At 39.8% G+C, this 18575-nt stretch overlaps 3 protein-coding genes across 3 annotated transcripts; 1 reads left to right on the top strand and 2 right to left on the bottom strand.

Moving 5' to 3' along the window:
• Positions 1–314: 314 nt before the first annotated feature.
• LOC306698400 (ADP-ribosylation factor 4-like) lies at positions 315–5336 on the bottom strand. The gene is made up of 6 exons (XM_079162688.1): positions 5154–5336; positions 4337–4417; positions 4095–4204; positions 3807–3878; positions 1788–1913; positions 315–1680 (listed from the first exon to the last, which is right to left on the bottom strand). Exons 1-6 carry the CDS (start codon positions 5218–5220, stop codon positions 1594–1596), a joined length of 543 nt encoding a protein of 180 aa, XP_079018814.1. The 5' UTR covers positions 5221–5336; the 3' UTR covers positions 315–1593.
• Positions 5337–6077: 741 nt separating this feature from the next.
• On the top strand, positions 6078–11385 carry LOC306698913 (uncharacterized protein). Its single transcript, XM_079163411.1, has 12 exons — positions 6078–6190; positions 6299–6342; positions 7145–7208; positions 7416–7547; positions 8488–8592; positions 8687–8736; positions 8846–8965; positions 9068–9113; positions 9335–9406; positions 9549–9702; positions 9909–9991; positions 10083–11385. The coding sequence occupies exons 1-12, from the start codon at positions 6158–6160 to the stop codon at positions 10236–10238; spliced, it is 1059 nt and encodes a 352-aa protein (XP_079019537.1). The 5' UTR covers positions 6078–6157; the 3' UTR covers positions 10239–11385.
• Positions 11386–12857: 1472 nt separating this feature from the next.
• Positions 12858–18023, bottom strand: neto2b (neuropilin (NRP) and tolloid (TLL)-like 2b; the record flags this gene model as incomplete). The annotated part of the gene is made up of 12 exons (XM_079163515.1): positions 12858–13310; positions 13388–13480; positions 13589–13719; positions 14235–14348; positions 14885–15011; positions 15293–15394; positions 15737–15864; positions 16027–16074; positions 16249–16497; positions 16992–17150; positions 17696–17752; positions 18014–18023. The coding sequence occupies 12 exons, from the start codon at positions 18021–18023 to the stop codon at positions 12858–12860; spliced, it is 1671 nt and encodes a 556-aa protein (XP_079019641.1).
• Positions 18024–18575: the final 552 nt, after the last annotated feature.

Genomic DNA, 18575 nt, shown 5'->3' with positions numbered 1-18575 from the left:
GAAGTGCAGTGGTTTGAAAGTGAGTAATATTTAACCAGACACAGGTCAGGAACTAGATCTGTGTGTCTTAGGTCACAGAGCTCAACACCGTTTACACTTCCTCTTATCAGGCACAGTTTGTGATAGAAGATGACAGTTGAGGTTTTTTTTCGATTAAGACACAAACGTTGAAATTAAAGCCAGATTTGATTTGAGCTTCCGTGAATACAGTAATCAAAATGCTTTTATAGTCCATTTTGAAAGAGTAAAAGCTTCAAGTCCAGGTAAAAGTACAAGTGCCTGTCCTCATCAATGAGTGGAGTCCAAAATGCAAATTTGTTTTAACATTGTCTTTATTAAGAGCTTTTTTTTTTTGTAAAATAATTTTTGGGAATAATTTTAAGAGTGGCAGCTCCAGCATCTGCAAGCATAGGTTGGAATGTATACACAAAAATAAACTAATGGGGCAGGTATGCTTTAGTTTACAGTATTTGCCTTCAGACAGTACAACAAACTCAAACAACAAAAAAACATGCTACTTTACGGCGTCACACTGACATCGGCCATGTGTCAACACTGAAAAGGCGCTTCCTTCCTCCTTTCAGGGAAACAAGGTGTTCTGAAATGAAAAATCTAATTAAATCCTGTTTTCATGCATGGTGGCTATATAACAAAGAAGGCTAGAAGGATGTAAACAGTATGAAATCCTGGTTGATGGTTAAGTTGTAAAGAAGCAATGTACATTCACACTAGCGTGGTTCTGCTGCACCTCAGCTTACACTGCAGCACAAAAAGGAAATGTCTTTCAGTAATATTTTGTCTTTCAAAAACAAAACAAGTCACTTAATGAGCGAGCACAGCCTCAGAATGAGATGTGAAAAGGATTAGTCAGAGTTGTGTTAAGCGGGACCAGAAGGCACAATATTCCCTTTGGATCCATTTACTGGGAGGCCACGTGGTTCCACACAACTAACTATTTATCTGGAAAAAAAATCTATGCAATCCTCATCCATCTCATTCTACGGGCTACAGGCCTTTACAGGAATGAGTTGGCATGAGACATAGCAGTGAAGAGCAAAGGGTCAGATAACAGGAGGGGTGGTGGAGATGGATAGCCCGAGGGAGCCTACGAGTTGTCCCTCACCAAAGCTCGGGTTATGTTATAATGGCTATAAGAAAAGTCAAACAAGTATACAAGTGGTCAATTACTGCAAATTCTGCCTAGACAGCAGCAGAGGTGTCAAGGTGAAAAAAAACTTCAATCACTTCATTTATTGTTTTTTTTCATAAAATTTCCCTCAACGGCCATTTGCTCATCAGGCAACTGAATGTGGAATTACAAATTGTTGCCATGTAAGAGCTGCGGAACAGAAGGAGAAAACAGACTATATCAACAGAGAATAAGGTAATATTATTGATAAGAAAAAACAAAAAAGAGAAAAAAACAAAAAACATGTGATATTAAAATTCCCCAAAGATGATTATATATTGTCCACCAGCCTTGTCCTTTTTGTGAACATTGGTTCTGGAAGACCAAATGTTTCTGGATTGAATGTCTGTGACTTCTCTCCTGTCCTGTCGAGCCTCATCTCTCTCCGTTAGGCCGAGCCTTCTTCAGTTCTTTGACAACTCTCTGGATAGCCAGTCAAGTCCCTCATACAGCCCAGTGCCCTGGGTTGCGCAGGTTGACTCAATGTGCCACTGTGGGGTAAGAGATTATACCAGTTAGATATGAGAAAGATACGAATGCTACTCTCAGATTCATCTTACCGCAGGTGTAGGGGAGCATGTTTAGTCAGATTACTTACATTACTGTGGCGGCGGTTCGGTAGGCCAAGTTGGTCTGCGATTTCGTTGACTGATAAGGCATTGGGAAGGTCCTGTTTGTTAGCGAACACCAGCAAAACGGCGTCTTTCAACTCATCCTCAATCAACTAGAGGGGCAGAAACAGATCTCAACATCAGCTCTAAGATTTCAGAAACAGATTCAAGAGTGATTCTATTCATAACATACATTTACTGTGAGAGGATAAAGGTCTGTCGTGAATACTTAGGAAGGCTAAAATCATGAGAATTTCTCAAGGCAGTATAGATACAGTACTGTATAGCAATGTAGTGAGAGTACATGCTTCAGAAATGCAAATGATGGACTAAAAGCACAACAAAAAGACGTGGTTCACATCCCTCAGCAATAATGCAAAAAAAAAAAGCAGTTTTGGGGGGTCCGTTGGTAGGGGTTCCACCTTAGCTGCAGCTTTTTTGCTGAGGAAGGTTCCTAACTGAGTGAATTGACCCAGAAGTCTCTAAGTGTTGAGAGCTGGTCGAATTCTTGGAATGAAAACAAAATGTGCATCAATGCTTCCTTTCTTATCTCCTTACGCATAGGGTGCTCTGGATAGTTATAGTTCGATGCAGTGTGTTCTGCTCATCCTCCTGGATATGCGCTTTGTCTGAAAAGTGCCGTAGATCGCGGCTGGGATCGATAACGGTGAACATTGCTCGCCTTCTCCTGGTGAGAAACAGGTGAAATTGTGGTAGTACTTGTAGTTCCTTGAAGTACTTTGTGTATAAATATATATATATATGTTTTTGAGTGATTAAAATAGGTTACATGGTCCACTTTATCAGAATTTCTTCATCATGTACGTCTTTTAAATATTTTAAAATATAATTTCATTCGTTCTCAGAAGTGATTTGTTCTACATGTGTACACTCTGTCGCCTCCCTCTAGAGCCAAGTTGGGCTCCGCTCGGGATCTAAAGGTTAAACAACTGGAGGTTCAGGAAGCAGTGTATTCAGAGTAATGGTTGGACAAAACAGCTGTCTTTACTCCCCACTGGCCTACAGCCCTTCAAGGTTAAAAAAAATACATGCAACATAATGACAATGTAAAAATTAAACAATGCAATACACTGTCACAATGTGGAGCCCTGTGAAGTGGCATTTCACTTAGTGCTTAATTATTTGCTCTCACAATATGTTGGTGACTCATCAATAAGTTGACCACACCTATTGCAATGAACAGGTTATGTCAGTGTAACACTGAGGAAGCACAAAGCAATTATAATATGAGCATTAAGGCTATTGGGCACGTCCACCATTGATGTGCTCAGAAGAAGTTAGCATTGTTACCTAATGATTTCAAAATCCGTGGGCTAGCCATGCAACACACACATCAACAGATCCTGATAAGTGCTGTTTCCCAAAGAGATGAACAAATACAGGTTTTAGTTTGATGAAATATCTTCGCCAACAAACCTTTTTTTACCCCCCATGACTAAAACAAGACGATGAAGGGACAGCACCAACGTCATTAACCATTAACTGTGACTATGTCAACACGCAATATCTTTGAAGGACTAAAACGCCTTGGTAGCCAAATCCTTACTGCGCAAGCCACGTAAGCTCAAACTGCAGAGCTGTGGTTGCATATGACAGCAGCCTCTCTCTCTCTCCCCCATTTCCAGTCTGCCACTAAACTCTTAATCCGTCCAATAAAGAGGAAAAAAGACCAACGAACAACTTAACCAGAATCTCTCTTACTTATCTTCACCATCTCAACCACACGCTGCGGCCCTCAGTCCGTCAGATCCGACAATTGTTCTAATGAATTGCAAGAGGTTTGCGGTTTGAGTCCAGTTCGGTGGTTGATTAATGCATATTCTGCATGTTGAGCGGTGCAAACTAAAATTTGATTAAAATAAAGACTTTTCATCGACTAAACTACGAAGGATAAAAATGACTCAGAAGGTGACTAAACCTAATGCATGTTCTTTTAATTAGAAGATGAAAACCAAGACTAAATCTGAAACATAATACAAACCTACCATCTTCGTGAGCTCTTCTGAAGATTCTGCCACTCTTTCTCTGTCATTGCTGTCCACCACAAAGATGAGGCCCTGGATGAAACATTAACGTTGTTAGTTTTCCTTTTCTTAAATCAAGATGCTGAGAAATTGCCAATTATTGAATATGACTGGTTGGGAGAGAAGAAGTATTTGTGAAGCTTCAGCATTATACTTTGATATGAATACTGGTTGATTGCAGAATTTCACCGACACTGCATTTTACTATATCAAACATGGGCGTAGCTTTGCATTATGTCACATTCATACCTGTGTGTTCTGGAAGTAATGTCTCCAGAGGGGTCTGATCTTGTCCTGGCCACCCACATCCCACACAGTGAAGCTGACGTTTTTATATTCTACTGTCTCTACATTGAAACCTTTACACGGGAAAGAGAGTAGACAGATCCTTATAGCAGTGCACACAAAGTTAAATTAGTTGTTGAGGTACACATTAGACGATCAAGAGGACTTTCACGTGATCTTATATTAAGTGTTAGTGTGTCTCTTACCAATGGTTGGGATGGTGGTCACAATTTCACCAAGCTTCAATTTGTACAAGATAGTTGTTTTCCCGGCAGCATCCAGCCCAACTAAAGTGGGAAAGTTGGATTAAAATCAACATTTTATTAGTTACATATACATTAACTTCATCCACATCATAGGACTCCCTAACAATCCGGAAACAGGATTTATGATTAGCACGCAATGACACTTCCATCACACGTCATAAGGAGCTGGTCAGCGCTAACGTTACCCAATAACAAGTTACACAAAGCAGAGAGGAGAACACGCTAACAACAAGTTACCGTCTAACAATTTAGGTTAAACAATCACATTTATTTATATGCGTTAAATAAATCATCAATTAACAGCTTCTAATCCCAACTATACAAAACGTGAAGTTAGGAAGTGTTAATAGACCCACTTGGCAATTGCGGCCAAACTATCATTTATTAAAAGCTATTAAAATGTAAAAGAATAAATAATAATTCGTTATATTTAAGTCGTTTTCAGGAAAAAGTTGTCGTTTACAGACTCATTGCCAAACTTCTTTAGAAACACCCGAAATGCAGCTAACGTTATGAGCTAACTTAGCGCTTGCTGGGAAAGCTAACGTTGGTTATATTATATATACACACTCTACAACTGTAATAATTATATGGTTGTACATTTAGTTTTCATTCCGCTGCTGCCCCGCTGTTGTACTTTGACAGTTTGATAACCGCGCTGCCATTGAAAGCACATCAAGACCGAGCTAGCTAACTACTTATCTCGCTACTATCTAGTGTGTGGCTAGTTAGTTAGCCACACACAGCCTTCACTCACCCATCAAAATCCTCATTTGTTTTTTGCCAAAAAACCTTTCAAAGATCGACGAGATGGTGAGCCCCATAGCTGCTCGATGATGTCTGAATGCACTGTAAGAAAGAAGCACTGATATTAGCCACAGCAACACCGACGTGTGCTAGTTTTACACTGATCCGGTTATAGGACACTGCCGAGTGCCACGTCCGGGCCAACGTGGAATCTACGACGTCACCAGTTTGAATCAACTTTATCAACACACGCACACACCGCATCACAACACATCGTCTGTAAACATTAACTTTTTGAGTGCATCGTGTTGTTGTTTTTTATACACGTTCAAGCTGTTCTTTTTATTTAATACACCCCGCGCCATCACTGCGGAGTCCGTATTTAACACAGAGGAAATTACTTGGACGTTTTTTTTGTTAAGGCTGAAAAGTTGTTTTTCATCACGCTGTAAAATGCAAAGACTGTTTCGTCCCACTAGATGTCTCTGTATCACAGATGTTTATCCTGAATCGTGTAACACGCTTCACTGCACTCCACAGTTCACAACACTGTCTCTCATAAACAGGGGGGTTTATGTGTGTGTGTCTAGAGCTGCTTGTTATTAATGCAATACATTACAGAGAAATTCTCATGACAGTTGATGGTAAACATTTGGCACGGAAGCAGAGAAAATAAGGATATCTCGTGTCTACAACTGTTATTTTGGAAGGAAATCTAACAACGGAGGTCCAAAAAGTACGGGGGTATTCTCTTTCTTAGTTTTAATTTCTTGAAAGACTGGTAGTAAAACAAGGAAAAGTCCCATTCCACCTAGGGGTTTCGATTTAGAAGTGTTAAGCACACACTCAACGCAGGTGGAGTCAAAACAGCAGCACGTGACAAGGTGTGTACTTTAATAGAGGTGTGCTTTGACAAGAAGTCCTTTTTCACAAAGGCCTGTTATGGAGACGGGTTATTTAGCTGTGCCCAAACAGAGTGTGAATTTTGAGTAGATTGATTATTGGAGATTCACCATGGAGCTCAATGGTATACTGAGTGGAGATCAGGTAGGCACTTACACTTAATAGCTTATTTTCTGTGAGTTCTTTGAATAAAAACTATTAGGATGGAAATAATACATTTCTGGTAACATGGTAATTCTGTTTTTTCTTTAGATTGATGTTCTCTCCACTGTGTACTTAGTGTTACTTACTCCCAGGTAAAATGCTTTGTCATACATTTTCTCTTTCATGCTTGATCCCTTACTGGCAATGAATGTTATCTTTTTACATTAGGAGTTTTTATAGCAACCAGATTATGGCATATACAATTAGTTGTACAGTAAGATCAGCAGAATAACAATCCTTTCAGTCTTTTGATCAGGAGAGGTTTGCCAACCGAGCATGGCAACATTTAAGAAGAGGCTGGCTTATGTATTCTCTCTCTCTCTGGCTTTCTTTAGTGTTCTTACCTCGTGTGTGTGTTCTAGTAAGAATATTTCCACCATGTAAATGTAATGAGTATTCAGCACTGAGTTGTAGTTCACAGGATATTTGTAGCTTCTGAAAACTTAAAACTTCTTTCAGTAAACTCAGTCACCCTGCTGCTGTGTACTGCTTGGTTTCTTTCTTTTGCTTGTGACAAAGAAAGCCAAATAATAGCTGGTGCTCGAGAAAATGCGGGGGGAAAAAAATCAGTTACTTAGTTTCTATGGAGCCAAGAGAAGGGTTATGATGTCATCTTATAGCTTTATATGCAGGTGTCACATGTGTCTGAGGTAAGTTGTCTTTCAGACATATAGGGGCCTCTCTCATCCTCAGACACTGACCAGTGCAATAAAACCATCTTGTCTCATGTTTAGTGTTGATGTGGTGCCAAATGACCATGAGTTTGCAACTTTGTGTTCTTCATTTATTGTAAACCTTATACACGTGGTCAAGAAATCAACACAGTGCTGACATCTGTTTGCCCAAGCCTCTAAGCTGTTGTATAATACTCCACATACCTCTGATTAACTGCAGCGTGATTGGGAGTTTTTCCGTCCTGGTGGTTTCCATAGTGAGATGGAGGCACCTAAAAGAACAGGTGAGTCAGGTTGTTTGTACTTATGTGTTTGTGTTACTGTATGTTGTGTGGTTGATCAATATACTATATTTATATTCTATAGTTTTTATAGTTTGTTGATGTTTTGGTACAGAGTGTTTCAGTGCAGGGAATTTGTTGACTTGTGTCTTCTTATGCATCTCACAGTTTTACAGCAAAGCAACATCCTTTACATGTATTTGTTTGCAGGTGCACCTCCTGGTGCAGCTCGCCCTGGCAGACCTCCTGGCTGCTCTGATCCTGATGTCCACCAGTGTCATGAACAAAGTGGGCACTGACAACAATGTAGCCATCTGCCAATACAGCCTACCGCTGTCACTGGTGAGAAAGAATTACTTTCATTTTGTTAGTTGTCTTACTCTGAATCATTTACAAGGTTGTTTCCCAGTGGGTGGAGGGTCACGTCTGAGGATTAATCTACTGAAACCAGACAGGGACATTAAGAGAGACTTGGGGAAATACATCTTCTCAGATGTTGGTACTTCCCAGCTGAAGTATCTGTCTTCAGGGTTGAAGGTCAGATCACTTTCTCAGTGTCTCATCACATCACTGCAGTTACTTACGATTGTAACTGAGACTGAGCAGTAAAATAAGTCAAAAACCTTGTGTTCATTATATTACATCTATAAAGCAAAGGGGTTGGCAGGTTTGCTGCTGTGCCATGTCATTGTATTTCTCAGTGATAAGAGTTAAGGGCAGAGTAGATATTGATTCTACATAAAACAAATGTAAACGAATAGATCGTCGGGAACAAAAACAGTGTTACTCAGTTTCATTCAGTTCAGATTGTGGCTTTCTTTCAAAATGCAGATATAGAAAATATTTAGCCTTTTAAAGTACAATATTTATTCAAAGCAAAATGTCAGGTTACATTTCTGAATAGGAGAAAATGAAGTGACTTCAAGCCCAAAATTAATAATTTAATTGATTGGAGTGATATTCTCAAAACATCTCCTTGAACCCCAATTTAACCTCTTCAAAGAAACTATTAATGGAGTAGGACAAGGACTTTTGTTTTAAACTAGTCACTGCTCACGGTGTACTTTTAATTATGTGCGATGGTATTTAATGCATGCAAACAAAAACTATTACCTTTGGGAAATCATAACTAATCAGATTCAAGTCGTAGGGTTATATATATATATATATATATATATATATATATATATATATATATATTTTGCTTCACTGTACATTGTGCTGCAATAAATTGTTATACTTGACAGTTGCATATTGTTCATGTTTGTCCATTCCTTTCCAGACATTTTATTTCATTTCATTTCTGCTTGTGCTGGTTTACGCATGGAAGTCAAAGAATGCAATCCATGGATGGAGAGCAAGTCCCACAGAGGATCAGGGGGTGCAGGTGAGGCTTCCACTGCATTTGTAGATTATAGTTTGTACAAAAACAGTAAGAGATAATTCAATAATGTAATCCTCCCCATCTGTCTGGTTTACAGAGTCGGTGTAGAAGGAAAATAGTTGCTATACCTGTATATGCCATTGTTTGGTGAGTTTGTTAACGGCATACTGTAACTTGAATTGCCTCTCCAGCATTTTTAGACGTCATCTTGGCGTACACATTTTAATTCGGTGTCTCTGTTTTTCCAATATCACAGGTTGATGCCCATTGCAATGTACTTAGCATATGTGCTAACTCTCTTCATAAAATCTACCCCGCTGATTCCAGTCAGTGACGGCTCATTCATTGTCCTTAATGGTACCAAATACTGCACCAGGTGAGCACACAACGTTTATTATGAACTTACACTAAAGTCACTGCTTTCAAACAGGTCTGTTCCCCTGCCTTTTTTTTGACCTTTTGATTTTCTTTTTCTTAGTTGTATTTTGTTTTTGCACGTCTGGAGGGATTCCTGCTCTGATGCTGTGAGTATAAAACTCTCTCGACACTTTTTTAAACCAAAAGCCTCTTTGTACATACATTCACTTCCATTTCCAGTGTTTTCATTTCACAGCATTTTGTTTTATTATTATTTCATTTTACTGTATTTTATTGGCATTGTTACATATTGTATTTGTTATAAAAGCATTTTTTTTAAAGTTTGTACTGTAATGTGTCAAAGCTATCATGTTTATTTTCTTCCCAGGAAAGAATTCATGACACTTTAGTCAGAGTTATTCTTTTCCTCATTGTGATACCAGTGATGCTGTCTTGCTCTGTAAGTAATAAGCAATCATTTTACATTTGTCATTTACAGTTTTGTTTAAATACAGTTATGACTTATAATTTCACAGTGCTATCTTGAATCAAATATGTACATGTGTGTAAGCAGAATGTAATGATTTTCTTTCTTGTTTCAGGTCATTTACTATAAGGTTGGTAAATGGTATGAAAGACATGAGCAGGAAGGGTTGTTTCCTGTGGAGGGAGATGGACGTTCAAGAAGGAGATTCAAAAGAGTGTTTTCTACAGCAAGAAATATGGTGATAGTCATCTTATTCTGCTGGACACCAGGTACACACACACACACACACACACACATACACACACACACACACACACACACACACACACACACACACACACACACACACACACACACACACACACACACACACACACACACACACACATACGTATTTAAATCTAATGTACCACACTTCATCAAATTTAAATCAATATCAGAATGATGCCTGACTGTGTCTCTCTTTCTGCTGTAGCTCTTTTCCTCATTCTACTGTCTACCCTGATGACCTGGACAAACATTGAACAACGCAGCCTATTTGGCCTTTATATGATACAGGTATGTTTCAGAAGGGGAAGAATGTAAATGAGAAAATTTAAATATCATCCGATATCTGAGTTGCAGATTACATTATTTGTATTCCTTTCAGGCTGCAAGTGTGTCCCTGCAAGGCTTCCTGAACAGTATGGTTTACGCTTGGAGACGGCCCAACTTCACGGAGGCCGTTCTTGGGGAGAATACACCCCTGGTGGCACACCAACGCCTGGCCTTCTTTGATGAATCACTGAGTAGCTCAACGTGCTGAGAGACATTTGTTGTGCTGCAGAAACAACATACTGGCCTGAGGCAGACTGACCCCATGCCTGCACACTTCATGACTTCACGTCAATCTAGACTGAAACACAAAATGATCTCATTTGTGGGCTGAAGAAAAAGATGAAGGACACACAAAGACTCTTTTTAAAAAACAACAACAACAACTGATGCAGTGTTTTTCTTTGCAGTTGCTGATTTTTTCATGAATTAAGCAAAGTCGCGTATGGTAGCATATTTCTTTGTATAAATGGGGACAAAAAGGACTTCTGGATGAATTTTGTTGTATTTATATATGTGCTATAAATGTACTGTTTTATTCAGATTTAAAAGATGCCATCAGGAATTATGGATATAGTTATTTTGTCATATTTTATCACATGTATTTACAAAGTGCTTTTTAACCACGTGTTAATAATTGACTTGGTATGCAACAGTCCCTCTGTAGTTCAAGACAAGAATTATGAAAAACCTGTTAGGGTTGCATAATCTGCATTCACCGCCGTGTCATTTCAGAAGCGTGTGTCACTTATACAACAGAGTTCAGTCTGAGGGGCATTTATGAGTTGGAACAGAGAGGAATGCTGAGTTGCTGCAGACAAAGAAGGTGTCATGTCTGTGTGCAACCATACATGTATCTCATAAAGAATAGTGTGCTGTTGTGTAACTGAAGTCACACATCAGACATACATGTTATATGGTTGTTCAGTGTTCACACACACAAGCACACGCACAAGGATCAGTACAATGTAGCGTTATAATATCCTAAACTTCATGGTCATGTTTAAGCATGTGTGTGTCTCTGAGTTGAAGTCTCTGTTAATGGTTGACAGACTGCAGGCCAACCTGTTGGTGCTTGATCCCCTGACTCACTCATTTGTCTACTGTACTGTAAAGTCATCTTGATGTTCACTTTCTTTGCTGAAGGTCACACAGTCGCCTACATGAGGGTGACGCACACACTATAACATAAGGGATGTACTCAACACAGTTATATGAGATGAGATGTGTCCAAAACGATTTGCCTGTTTTGTAACAAGTTGCTGTTGTTTTTCCGATGTGTTCGTTCCCTTGTACGATAGGTTGAGCAATTATCACAGATCCAAATTGTTGAGTCGTTTTATGATAAAAAGCCATGCAGCATGCATCACCTGTGCCTTCTGATCTCATTTTAATTTCTTTGGAGCAATCCTCTGATGTGCCCCAGATATCCTACCTATAGATAACATGTGATAAAAGTAAAAAGATTCAGCAGCTTTACAGTACCTGGGAAAGAAAGAGATTTGATAAATCCTTTTCCTTTACATATATGGCCACCTTTTGAAGCCTTTAAGCAGCTCAGTACAAGTTATTATTAATGATCCATTCACACCTACGGACTGTTTGGTCTTATTGTTATTCTTTTGTTCATGAGTAGAAAGGAGCCAACCAGAGCAAACCTTTTATTATTCATTATTCTTCTTGAGTATGACAGGGCTCACGGACATAAACAGCACCCATAATGTAGTGACAACACTGGATGTTCATGTTTGTCTCTGTGTGTATGCATAGTTGCTCCATTAATGATCTGCCCAGTGAATTTTCTGAATATGGATGTCTGAATGTGTTTTAATCTTCCAGCTCCAAGGTCATCTAAGTAGTTTGGCATGCTGAACACATTCTTATCAACATTCTCATTGGGCTAAAAGTCTATCGTAGCCATCTGTCAAAGGTGTACACTGTGCACATGTGCATTTGTTGTCCTTTGGGGGAAAATAACAGGAAACGGATCTTTGACTTAATCAGTTAATAACTTTTACATGGTCTGGGTTTTTTTTTAATCTCCATTAGACAAGTTAAAAAAAAACATCCGTGTCTACAGGCAAAATTAAAAATGAAACTGAAGGTTAGACTTTGCCAATGCCAAACAGTCTGGGGCTTTTGGGGGTTATATACGTATAGTATAAAACATAGCACTCATCATAATACTGACAATTAACATTATAAGGGAAGTTCCAACCAGCATACCTGTGTGACACACCTTTTAGAAGATTCCTGATCAACACACACACACCTGCCTCCTAGAAGGGACATCAGTGACTGCTCGACTTCTGACTCACTCAAAGGCATGATGATACTTATTATAAACCAACATGGGTGCCGAAATGTACATAATATATTCTTTAATACAGGTGATAAGAGATGAACAGAAACTGAGAGGTGATTTTTACATTTTTACATCCTTAAAAGGTAACCACACTTCCTTAAAACATTTATTCACAGCCTGAACACTGATTGAATACATTTATCAACAAAATCAATTTGCTTTACAATAAAATGTTTTTTGACAAAATACATTGAAAACAAGAACAATACACAGCATAATTATCTGTCTTCACTTTTACACTGATCCCAAATATGATTCAGAGTTCGAATACATTTGGCAGTGCTCAAGTCTCTTCAACTTGTTTTTTAATCCTGAAGAACTGCTCTGTAACAGACCCTGTATTTCCCAACCTCGCTGTGAAGGAGGCGAGTGAAAAAAGAGAAGTCAAGGATTGCCCCCAAATTGTGGCTCTGATTGAAAAGTTCTCGCTGCAGTATTTACAGTGCCAACCTTGCCTTTTTCTTTTCAGAAGTCCATGGACAAGGATCTTTGCTGGGCCATTTCATAGTTCCCTCTTCGGCTTCCTGCTCTGCGTACATACACATCATACCTTCCATCTTCCTCCTCCTCTTCGTCGTCCTCCTCCATCACTCTATCCTGCCGCCCCATTGCTCTATCCCCCATACCGTGATGGCCTTGCATTCGTCCTGGTTTCATACTAGGCCAGCTCTTCTTCCGCATACTGCTGTTCAAGTCCCTGGAGGGAGGTAATGCGCTTTGAAGGTCCCCTCTGAAAGGGGGAAGCTCCAGGGATCCTCTGCCCATTTCGTGTGCACCTTGACTGGCTTTGACGGAGTTGACAGAGGCCTGAGAGCCACAGTGGTGTTCGTGAATGCAGCGTGAGCCTGATGAGGATCTCCTGAGCGCCTGCAGGGACTGGAGTTCTTCTGATAACTCCCCAAGGTCCCCAGACATATCCTAAAAAAGATAATGTTGGCTGAGTAAAATAAAATAACCATGTACAGCTAACAATGTATCAAAGTAATCAAACTAACCTTGTCTCTGAGAGTAAAGAGTTCATAATGCGGAGGGTCAAACACCTCCTGGAAGTCGCCTCGGTGGAACAGGTTATTCTTACGTACCAACACCTAACCAACACCAAATTATGATTCAACACACTTGATAAATTAGCTATTTATACACCAATATTTTGTGATGCGACACTAAATAATAAAAATAACATCACTCTATATTACCTTCTTTCGTGGCTGTTTCACTTGCACCAGGATGGAGATGATGAGGAGGAGTAGCACCACTCCCGTAGACACACAGATTACTGTCCCATGAGTCTTTGTGATCTGGTGAAAAACACCTTTGCTCTTTTTCTCTGGATGATGGATATGAAGTGTGACAAAGAGAGATAAAATATGAGAGACATTAAGAGGCGCAGTGAGTACCTCAGTAAATTACTTGCTGCCCTTCCCATCAGGACAGTCTGTATCTTTGGTTGCCAGGAACAATTCAGAGCCTTCACTAAAAGCCAGTTTTACTGATGAATAGCCAACCCAATCAATTGAGATGCTTAAGAGCCACTAAACAGCCAACATTCTTTAATGGTGTTTTTGCTAGAAAGGCATCAAAGATGATGAGATCATGATTCTCCTTCCAAGAGGACATTTTGTAAGGATATTCTGTACTGTCCAACATTCACCAGTATGCACTGCTTTTTGGGAACATTTGAGAAAAAGAAGAGAAAGGGGCCAGAGATCCTCAAGCGGGTGTGAAACAACAGAGACTGACACAACATATATCATATTACATAACGCTACACAACTCATTTTACTACAGCACAGCAGATTTTCAAAAAAATATTTGCAAAGTGCTTTGGCACAACTGGAGTACCTTTGCAGTTGCTTTCATCCCAGGGAAAGACACAGTTTTGTATGCCGTTGCACACCAGAGAAGTGTTGATGCACATGTTACTGTGGCAAAAGAATGCACTGCCTGAACAGGGTGCTGAAACACAAACAGGTGTATCAGTATGCGATGCTAACAGAGCCAACATACGCTAGTTACGTTAGTACGTCGTTAAGTTACGTCGTTACCTTACGTCGTTACACTACTATTTAAATACACATGATCTTTTTTATAACCTTAACCAAGTGGTTTTGTTGCCTAAACTGAACCAATTGTTTCAAAATGTTAACCACAAGGCATTGTGTGTTTCTGCTAGAGTGACACAAGGCTGATATGAAACCTATTTTTGGTTCAGAAACGTCAACATTCAACATATGCCGTGGTTTGCTGAAACTTACAATGTCAGTATTTTTTCTTGTGACTGGGTTGGGCATTTCATACCACTGCTATCAAAAAAAGCTTTACTCTTTAAAAAGCTGGAGAATCGAATGGAAACCACAGGAGGGTGCTGCTGCTACAAATCTGTTCACATCATACATCCAGTCCACACGCTGTGCTTGTCACAGCTGCAGAAACTGACAAAACCAAAAATGGCAAAAGGCAAAGGTTCAGAATATTCTGAAGGGGAAACTCACGGTCTGCAAAAGAAGTGAACAGCATCCGGAAGCGGCTGAGACGGCTTGTCTCATCAGCCCACATCCTCACTACTCCCACTCCGGTGTCCAGCATGATGTCATTAGCTACTGTACTACAAAACTTGGCCTGCAAGAAACCACACACCATTTTCTCGTATAGTTTTGGATGTGTAGTCTCATTGAGGCCAAGGTCTGTAGAATAGTTGCAACTTCAAAATATTAAAAATAAAATGAGCGTGTGTGACAAAGAAAAAAAAGATAAACTCTGTTGTGTAGCAAAAGGAGAGAAAAACAGAGTATAATGCAATACAATGTGCAATAAATACACTGCATCGTATTGAGGTACTGTGATTTTACTGGCTGCAGTAGCTCAATATATTTTATTACACACATTACAAAATATATTACCTTTAGGTCCTCAATGGCATTACTGCCATCATAAACAGCCACAAAGTTCTTCTTACATTCATTTGAGTTTTCCATCTGGTATTCCAAGAATCGCAGGTAAATCTGGAATAAGCAGTGAAGAGAGATGTACTGCACGTGTTCATTTTTCATGCAGTTACTTGTATTTTGCTTTGCTATAAGATGACATAACGTTTGAAGGCATCACTGCATTGAAGGATCAAATATAAATGAGTTCGGGCCAGCTAAATTGTATGTGTACTTATGTTGAGTGTTGGATTATGAATACATATGTTTGCTTTATCCCTCATGTGCGCACATGTCACGCTGTGGATGTACTGTCAGGGAATGTTGAATAATGGGTTTTTGAAGAAACAAAGCTTATTCTGTTGTTGTGCATAAGATAACTGGCAGAAATGTAAAACCTTAGCAGGCGACATGCCATACCCTGTTGTTCGTAGGGGCTCGTATGGTCCAGATGCAGTCCACTGCTTGGTCTGGCTTCACTTTATAATCCTCCTCCACCTGACTGGAACGGATCAATCCGTCAGCCCCAGTCAGCTCAAACTGACAATCTGACCCACGGACAGTGACAAGAGGCAGATAAAGGGAAAACAGAAAAGAGAAAGGTGATTGGAGTTGATGGTGAAAGGAAGCTGCTGTGACTTTGCATCACATATTGAGCTAAAGATACAACTGAAGTTATTTGAGTAGGCTGAGCTGTGTGGTTGCACTACCTGGGATGGGGTTTAAGAGTCCTCCCACGTGCAGATGAAACTCAGGATCTTTTGAGGGAAATCAGCGGAAGTACAGATATTTGAGTGGCTAATAACAGCAGAGACATTTGATCAAAGTATTATTTGAGAAGACTAGATGAACATTCACTAAGTACCAGGATGGTATAGTGAGAACATTGATATACAAAGATCAATAAAACCATTCCACTGTGTTTTCATCACCTGCTGGGAAGCTGTACTGGACCTGAAAGCCAATCCCCTCCAGCTCTTCATCACTGAAGAAGCGGATCCACAGGAAGCGTCCGCTAGAGAGGACCAGTCCGGGACTGGCTGAGCCACAGAAGCGATTGATGAGTGGCGAGAAGCTGAAGGGACCGTCCCGCACCTCGATGTGGTCGAAACGACATTCAAATGACGCTTCGATGTAGAAGGTCTGATCGAACAGCAGCTCTATCCTCTGGCGGGGCAGGGCTGAGGGAAGCAGAGTGATGTTTCACACCTACACAGATGTGACTCAGGCATATAATGCTACCACACAATGGACAGCGCAGTGAAAAAACATTTGCTCCTTTCAAATTGTTACCCAAGAACTACTGTGGGTCAGACTGTTGTGTGAGCTCCAGTAGCAATTACAGGGAAACTGATGCACAAAAGGACAACAACGTTTGATGCATTCTTTGGTGTGCAAGATAATGTGAAAAAGCTATTGCCTGCAAGCTTGTTTGTAGTAAAAAGACTATAGATATAAACTTGGTCAGTATTCAAACACACAGAATTAATTCTAAAATAGCAATAACCCAAACACCAGTGTGACCAAGACAGATCATTACAAACACAAGCGTTATTTTGTTCCAAGGATTCCCTTTAACTTCCATCGGAGGGATCTGACCTAATTCAACATTTACAGTAAACAAAAGCTTAACTTTTTAACAGCAGTGAAATTATCAGGCTCAGTTGTTGGTTACCTTCCAGTACGTACAGGCACTCCTTGTTGGGAGGGTACGTTTTCGGGTAGTTTGGGGAGCTGAAGGTGCCACCTTCTGTGTTTCGTTCCCAGTTTCCGCAGTGATGAGATTGCTTCGGCCGTTGAGAAGGTCTCGCCACTATTGATCCTGCACCTCCATCTGTATGTATGGCAGCCAATAATTATTCTGACATTTAATGATGGAAACATTATTTGCGCAGTTGATGATACACTTTGAAGGCAATAGAAACCTGAGATTTAACTGTATAGCTAATTGTGCAAAAAAACGTCACTGATCTTTAATTAAAATACAATTTGTGTATTAATTTAAAGGGAAAGTTCACCCCAAAATCAAAATACATATTTTCATCTCAGCTGCAGAGCTATTTATCAATGTAGATTGTTTTGGTGTGAGTTGAGATATCGACCATAGAGACGTCTTCCTTCTCTCTAATAAAATGGGACTATAAGGCACTCGGCTTGTGGTGTTCAAAGCGCCAAAAGATACATTTGAAAAATGTAACAGCAATGTCTCTTTCCAGAAATAATGACCGGGTTACTCAAGTCAATCCACAGACCTTGTTGTGGGCAGTTTCATGTCCATGAAAACAATCTAGATTGATAAATAGCACTGAAGGTGATTTTGAGGTGTTCCTTTAGTGTAGTCCCTCTATCCAAGGTGTGCAGTGAATGTATCAATCTTACCTTTAGTCTTTTGTGCCAGAGCAAATCCTTCCTCAAGGAACAGGAGAAATATCAACACTGCAAAAGAAGCCGACAGCGTGTGAAGAAGAATCAAGGAATAAAAGAAACAGAGAGAGCTTAGCAGGATGTGTCGGTATACTTGATGTCTTAGATGAATCTCTGAATGTATATAACAGGTCAGGCGAGGACAATTTAAAAGCTTGACAGGGGCAGAATAAGGACACACTGCTTCTACCATCTGCTTGCTTAACTCTTTGTTCTACATCCTCCTAAGGTTCCTAACGCAGTGGACGAGAGTAAGGAACTGTTGACAGCTACTGCCTGCCATGATACTGTGCAAAGATCTCTTACAGGAAATAAATAAGTCTTTGTCACAAAGTCATATTTTGTGCCACATTTGTGTCTATTACATACAATATGACATAAATGGAGCATCTAGCCCAAGGGCACCAGGCAACTAAAATGTTTCTTTGAGTTTTTACCAAAGTGGCATGTTGACAGGTTTCTCACAAGCTGCAAGGCAAAAAACAAACGAACAGCAGTTATCATATGCTGCAATGTGTTTGTTATATGTGACTGTGAGACTTGTGTGACTAGTTTGAAAGACATTTTCTCAAACAATACTAAGGTCTTTGTTCTGGCATCTGACACTAAAGGTTGCATCAGTTGTTATTGATGCTTTATTGGTTGTCTTCTGCTTGTTTGCAAACTGCTCACCTCTAAATTCTTAATTACATTTTACTATATATTTAATACATATAATTAATATTTTGCACGTAACCACTCCCACAGGGACATTGTTATCTGTGTGAGTGTGTGAATGAGGAACTGAAGCAGCAGCAGCCCAAAGAGACACTGCATGCTGATGCGAGAAAGAGAT

This window comes from Pholis gunnellus (genome assembly GCF_910591455.1).
Source record: "Pholis gunnellus genome assembly, chromosome: 7".
Classification (NCBI taxonomy): domain Eukaryota; kingdom Metazoa; phylum Chordata; class Actinopteri; order Perciformes; family Pholidae; genus Pholis; species Pholis gunnellus.
This window is presented reverse-complemented; position numbering and strand designations above follow the sequence as displayed.

Excerpts from the sequence above, each read along its gene's own strand:
- LOC306698913 (XM_079163411.1), top strand. The coding sequence starts at position 6,158 with ATGGAGCTCAATGGTATACTGAGTGGAGATCAG. Across the intron at positions 6,343-7,144 it reads TTAGTGTTACTTACTCCCAG|CGTGATTGGGAGTTTTTCCG; the intron begins GTAAAATGCTTT and ends GATTAACTGCAG. Across the intron at positions 9,992-10,082 it reads TTGGCCTTTATATGATACAG|GCTGCAAGTGTGTCCCTGCA; the intron begins GTATGTTTCAGA and ends TATTCCTTTCAG.
- LOC306698400 (XM_079162688.1), bottom strand. The coding sequence starts at position 5,220 with ATGGGGCTCACCATCTCGTCGATCTTTGAAAGGTTTTTTGGCAAAAAA. Across the intron at positions 4,205-4,336 it reads GACCACCATCCCAACCATTG|GTTTCAATGTAGAGACAGTA; the intron begins GTAAGAGACACA and ends TCCCGTGTAAAG. Across the intron at positions 1,914-3,806 it reads CAGAAGAGCTCACGAAGATG|TTGATTGAGGATGAGTTGAA; the intron begins GTAGGTTTGTAT and ends CTGCCCCTCTAG.